The sequence below is a fragment of the Rutidosis leptorrhynchoides genome, chromosome 8 (assembly GCF_046630445.1).
Source record: "Rutidosis leptorrhynchoides isolate AG116_Rl617_1_P2 chromosome 8, CSIRO_AGI_Rlap_v1, whole genome shotgun sequence".
In the NCBI taxonomy this organism is placed as follows: domain Eukaryota; kingdom Viridiplantae; phylum Streptophyta; class Magnoliopsida; order Asterales; family Asteraceae; genus Rutidosis; species Rutidosis leptorrhynchoides.
In genome coordinates, this window is record NC_092340.1 from 57061602 (window position 1) to 57068493 (window position 6892).

Consider the following 6892-nt stretch of genomic DNA (forward strand, 5'->3'; position numbering starts at 1 on the left):
GTTTATATTATTCGTTAGGGTCTAGGGGTTTTTTTTTTCACCTCGTTCCGTGCCTAAATTCTCGTGACCGGCCCTACATATAATACATGTTAACGACAATAGTTGTCGTTAACAAAATCCTTAATTTAAAAGTCACGTGGCATTAAATTAAAATCCCTGTTGAAATAGTATTTGCTTTGGTTGATCAAACAGGAGTAGGGTCCTGCGAATTTCATTAATTAAACTTGCTAGGAAAAGTATAGAGATGAAAAAGTATTGAATGTGTTCGATGATGTTTTATTCACATTTGTATTTATCTTTTTTTGTTTACCATATTTCAAATCTGTATTCAAATTAATTTTGGGTATTGAAAAAAAAAAAAAAACTCCCTTGTAATTTTTTAATTTTTTTCACAATATATGATAAAATTGTTTGTTGAAATAATTGGTTGTATAATCCCTTGTAATTCCTGTATACATTTGTAATCTTTTATTAACTTTTTACTACCCACTGTTAATAAAATTGCCGTTAAAAAATTTGATAGAATACCACGTGCAATATTACTAGTAGTTGCATCCCCTCAAATTTCAAGATTTAAAACCGTATGAAATTATTAAATAGAAAAAAAAAAAAAAAAAAACACTTTTTGCCACTCAAATACTACTCACCTTGATATCACGTGCTAACTCCTGAAGACGATACAAAAAATACGACAAAAATACGCAAGATATTCATGTTTATGCATATATATATCATATATATCAAAGTCGAGGTGTGAGTTATTTGATGATTTGTAACACGTTAGTATGATTTTACTTGCATTATCTTTTCTATTTAATCAAATAACTTACATTAATGTTTAATAATGCATTTATTTGCTTCATCAAGTACATTACAAAATAATGAGTACGATGCGATATGAATCAACAAAAATGAGCTAATGACGAAAAAAACTGAAATAATAAAAATCAAGTGACGACTACACACACAAGACTACGATCTTGGATACAAGGTTGTGACCCGACCATCGCTTAGAAGTTCTCAGACATGGCTTCGAATTCGCGGACACAACATGTCGATGTTTACTACTCTTCCCAATTATGTTTGGTTGGCAAAAGGCAAATAGGTAATTTCTTATGGACAACAAGTTCACCTTCCTCTTGCATATCCAAATCTTCATTTTTCGCACCGCCCCGAAGTTCCCAATCAAACCAGTAAAAAAGATTCGCTATTAGAATTTCGACGGTTATAGGAGCAGTGTTTATTGCTGGACATGATCGTCGTCCCCCTCCAAACGGCATCAACTCATAATTATTGAAATCGTTTTTCTCAAATCGTTCTGGATAGAATTCGGTGGCATTCTCCCCCCAAGTGTTCGGATCTCTTCCTATTGCCCACGCGTTGACTATAGCACTAGTCCCAGAGAAAACATCATAACCACCAACTTGTGTATGGCTTAAGCTTTCGTGTGGGATCAACAATGGAGCAGGTGGGTGTAATCGTAATGATTCTTTCACCACCATTTTTAAGTAGGTCATTTTAGTGATGTCGAGTTCTTTTACTTCTTTTATTCTTCCTGTACAATTTCTTATCTCTTTTTGTAGCTTTTGCATCACTCTAGGACTTCTAATAATTTCAGCCATTGTGAACTCCATTGCCGAAACTGTCGAATCAATTCCTCCTAAAAATACATCCTGAAAGCTTTTACTCGTTAGTCATATAAAATCAATATCTTATATGTCCCACATAATGCAGCGATAATATGAAGGGGCAAGCGGGGGCTGCCGCCCCCAGTGGATTCGCAAAAGAAGAGATTGTATAAGAAAAGGTAATAAGATGAGATTGTTTACCATTATAAGCGCTTTCATGTCATCTGTAGTCAAACGAATATCCGAAGAACTCTCCATGGATGATAGCTCAATCATCTTATGAACAAAATCCTTATCCTCGTCTCGTATTTCAGAAATCGTTTGATTTTGATGATCATCAACAATCATTTGAATGAAGGCATCAAGATTACTAAAACTTGTTTCTAACCTCTTGTTCCATCCACTAATTCGGTCGAAAATTTCACCTAAAAATGGAAAATTATCGCTAACCGATCCATTCAATATTACAAAGGCTTCTTCAATAATCTTTTCCCATGACAAACCTTCAAGTGTATAATTTTTACCAAATCCTACTTTACACAAAACCTCTTTTACTAATTCAGCCAGCACCTTACTTACATTTACCTCTTTGTTTAATGAATGTAGCGATAAAGATCGAACCATGTTCTCAATCTCCATCACCAAAACATGGTTGAATGATCTAGCTCTCTTTGGCGCCAAAAATTCGGACATAAAAATCTTGCGCTTGTCTCTTCGTAAACTGCTTTGAGGCGAAAATGCAACATCCATATTATTGTATGTTATTCGCTTTACGCCTTTAGAAGGAGGACGCGAACAAAAGATGTGATCTTGAGTTTGAAGAATTTGTTTGGCCAAAGAAGGTGAATTAATTATGATGTAAGGCTTTATACCTATTTGAAGTCGCATAATTGGACCGTATTGTTTCGAAAGATCCCATAGCGCCTCGGGACGAGGTTTACCGATTAGCTGGTGCAAATTTCCGATTATGGGAAGTGTTGGTGGGCCAGGGGGAAGCTTATGGTCACCCTTGGATGAGGTATTTGGTTTTATAAAAGTGAATATAAGTATGCATGATATGAACACGGTTACAATTGATGCAAATGAAGGGAAGAAATTGAAAATGTCCATGTGATTGATTGGTTCTTTTTGATATAGTTGATACATTCAAGCTATTTTGATCTACTTATAGTACTCGTTGAAAGATTAAAAAATATATATTTAATGATGGAGTCCAATCAATAATTTCACTTGCTAAGAGATAACAGATGATGAATTGGTATTATTAGTACTTTATTAGTCATTTTTTTTAGTCCAGCCAATTTGATAGGATTTTATAAGATATAGCTTCTATTACAATTATATTAATTTGCTATAATTGTAGACGATGTTTGAAAAAATCTTAGGTCGCTTATGATCGTGACTAGAGGCGGAATACACTAGAAACGACTAAAACTGAGATTCGGGTCGTGTCGGGTTTGATATGGTCAAACCTAGGGTTTAATCTAGATTAGAACAAAGTCTAGACGAATTATTTCGGTAGTAATTGGTGTTAGGGATCGAATGGAATGAATACCAGTCGATTAGGGTTATTGGAGTGTGTAACCTCACAATAGAGGCTTTAACCCGTATATATACTGCATGCCAGACACAGTCGGTCGACTGAGTCAGTTAGTCGGTCGACTGAGTCACACGGTCGGTCGAGTGTGTGGACACACTCGGTCGACTGTGTATGCAGTTTAACTTATCGATTGTTCAAATAATAAGCACACACAAACACATATATAATCAATAGTCACAAATGTACGTTATTACATGACTAAATGTATTAAAGCGATAAGCTATATACGGCTGGTGATTACATGCACCAACAATAATTAGTAATCTGTGTTCTGAAATGAAATTATAAAGCTTAATGAAAACATAATCTTCTAACTCAACGACAATATTTATATGTTGTCTGTCACTCGATTGAAAAGCATAACGAAAACAAATACGAAGTAATAATACACAAACAATTTAGCTGAATTTAGTGTTCCGTTTCAGTTTGGTTTTCGACTTTGAATTTTTCAAATCTGGTTAAATCTAAAACTGAAGTCAAGTTAATAATAATTTATACACATGTATGATATTTGAAATTCAGTTGAAATCTTTTGAAGGTTGAATAGTCTAGCGTTTTGTAAACTTAAACAATTTAGCTGATGTAATTGTGAAATATAAATTTTTTGTTTGGACTTTGAATTCACATACATATATCTTCATGCTTTGTGAACTCGAATATGATTAAAAAGTAACGTTTAGTAATTAATGGTTATATTTAAGTATTTAATATCATACAATCATGCATACAATGGCGAAGCCAGGATTTTAACATAGGGGTGGCTTACGCACGGTGACGGAAGCATGATTTTTTTCGCCGGGGGCAAAAAAAAGTTTAAAACCGTAGTAATTTTTTTGGACAAAATATGGAGGTTTTGGGGCAATAAATGAAGATTTTGAGGCAAAATATGTAGGAAAAAAAATCCATCGTAAGCAAAGTCGAAAAATCCAAAATTGTTACACTAAAATTTTGAATTTGAACTTTTTACACTAAAAATTTGAAATTTTTACACTAAAATTTTGAATTTGAAATTTTTAAACTACAAATTTAAAATTTTTACACTAAAGAATAGAGCTGAAATATTTAAGTTAATTATATACTTTGATGGGTTAAAATAAATAAATACAAGTAGTTACTGATATGAGTGCATCACATACTTTAAGGGGTTAAATTGAAATTTTAAGTAATAATAAGGTAGTAGAATATAAATACGTTAAAGAGTTCTTGAAAGCCGTGTACATTCATCATCAATCACCTTACTGCAAAAAAACTCCATTAAAACAAAAACTTCAAGCTCACTTTTTTACTAAGTACTCCGTAGATTTTAATGTCCGATTTCAAAGTACACTAAATTACTATTATTTTGAGGAAATTCACCGGTTGCACGTGCAATCACCGAAGCTAAGATAGATCCGCTACTAGAAGTATATGGGCTCAGGGGATGCTCAAAACAATTAGAATTATGAAAATGGTAATGGACTAGAAGTATATGGGCTCAATAGGGGATGCTCAACACCCCAAAGCACCCCTATTGGCTCCGCCATTGCATGCATACTATGTAACTTTGTAAGTTGAAGTGTTTTAATAAAATTTTAGTGTTTTGTTTAAATTCGATAGTTTATTTGGATCCTAACATTTGAGTTCATTTTTGATTCTGTTTCGATTTTGGTTTCAGAAATTCAAAACTGAACAAATGAAACACCGAACAAATGAAAATGAAACTCCGAAAACAATTCATTCCGAGCTCTTACATCTCATAAAACAAAATTAAGGCCAAGGAAATTGTTTACTCTTAGTCTGTAGCGTAGGCCTACAAAACCAGCCATCCCATTTGCTTCCTTTTTATTTCGTGTTGACTCACGAGTCACTGCACGGCGGCTGCAGTAGCTCAAAAAATAAGACCGCCACGCATTTGCTTAAACTACATATAAAAGCCCATCCTTTTTGTTCATGAGAGCAAAAACAAAACTATCTTTATCAAAATATACAATATGTAATCAATGTTTAGCATTCTTTTTATCGAATTTAATCTATAACTTCTATTAAATCTCTAAAATGATTTCTATTAAATCTCTAAAATGATAATGTCATCATTTCACAATTTAACTCTTCATTTTACTAAAACCTGTCATTTATAAAAGTATGGATTAATATTAATTAATTTAGAATTAAAATATAATTATTTACTAGAAATCTATCTATATTGTCTAATAAATCTCTACAATAATAATGTCATAACTATGAATTATTCAAGCTTAAATAAAATTTCAAAAATAAGGAGACAATTCTAAGACTCACATAAGGATGTTATTAAAATAATTAATTATATTTAATAATAATTTTAACATGTTAAATTGTATAATACATGAAACATTATGTACAACATTATGATAAAACACCTCCATAACCATATGTAAAATATTTGAAACATTATGTACACTCTTATAATAGAACACCTCATGACCATATGTAAAATATTTGAAGCATTATATACAACCTTATGATTATATACTCTTATGATCATATTTACAAACTTTGTAACAAATTGAACAATCTTTTACAAAACACCTTATGAACGTATGTACAAACTTTGAAGCATATTGTACAACCTTTATATAATAATTTTATTTTAATTTTTTAAATAATTTAAAGAGGCATTTGTTATTACTAATAATTATTATTAAAAATATAAATCTTCATTTTTAAGCAAAGTTTATTATTATAATTATAACTATAGTTTTTATATTATTATTATTATTATTATTATTATTATTATTATTATTATTATTATTATTATTATTATTATTATTATTATTCAAATACAGGTTCTCTCTACGAGATTAATTACGTTACATATTTATGCGAAATACATGTCTCAATAAAAGGTTGTAATGTAAGCTTTTATGACAAAAAAATAATAATTGTAATGAAAATTGGATGAGAATGATGGGAGAATAAATGTAGTTCATTTATCTTGACTAAATTAAGTACATCAATATGTTTGTAAAACCAACGAGAAGTTTTTTAGTTGTAATCCGTGGTTCCACGAGTCATTAAAATAAATACATTTAACATCTACATTCACTTGATACTTAAAACATATCATTAAACTGTTTCGTTTAAATAATCTCGTGATTTCACAGGTCATTTCACTAGTTGAATTATATATAACTAGTAGATGGCCAAACCCACTTCGCTCTACTGCATCACTACGCGTGAGATGGTTATTGTTCTATAAAATTATACATATTCCGTTAAAATATTAGACACGTATGCTATTTAGCTAAAGTAAAGAAAAAAAAATCAAGTTAAACCTTTTTTTTTTTTTTGACAGTTGTTAGGATCACTCAGGGAAGACTTAACCACCTACGCGTTTATCTCTTACACAATTATACCCGCCCCCAACTGCGTGCCCAGGAGGAAACCCGCACCAATCCCATACGGGGCATGAGCGGTAAAACCCCCCACCCATGTACCCCCCAACGCGATGTGGGAAATGTGCCATGGGTGAAACTTCATGGGAGAGATGAAATTGTGGGTTAATATGTAGCCAACGGGGATCGAACTTATGACCTCCTCTAAAGGAGGCATGCCACCAACAGTTGGATCACATATGGTTGTCTATGCCATTGTAATTATCCCTTAGCGCCTTGCTAGGGATGATTTCGTTTTATATATAATACAT

The 6892-nt window shown here is 32.0% G+C and overlaps 1 protein-coding gene across 1 annotated transcript; it reads right to left on the bottom strand.

Annotated features, from left to right (window-relative positions):
• Positions 1–1064: 1064 nt before the first annotated feature.
• LOC139861939 (parthenolide synthase-like) lies at positions 1065–2738 on the bottom strand. Its single transcript, XM_071850462.1, has 2 exons — positions 1830–2738; positions 1065–1673 (listed from the first exon to the last, which is right to left on the bottom strand). Exons 1-2 carry the CDS (start codon positions 2736–2738, stop codon positions 1065–1067), a joined length of 1518 nt encoding a protein of 505 aa, XP_071706563.1.
• Positions 2739–6892: the final 4154 nt, after the last annotated feature.

Coding starts and splice junctions, on each gene's coding strand:
- LOC139861939 (XM_071850462.1), bottom strand. CDS start 2,738: ATGGACATTTTCAATTTCTTCCCTTCATTTGCATCAATTGTAACCGTG. Junction 1,674..1,829: donor ACATGAAAGCGCTTATAATG/GTAAACAATCTC, acceptor AAAAGCTTTCAG/GATGTATTTTTAGGAGGAAT.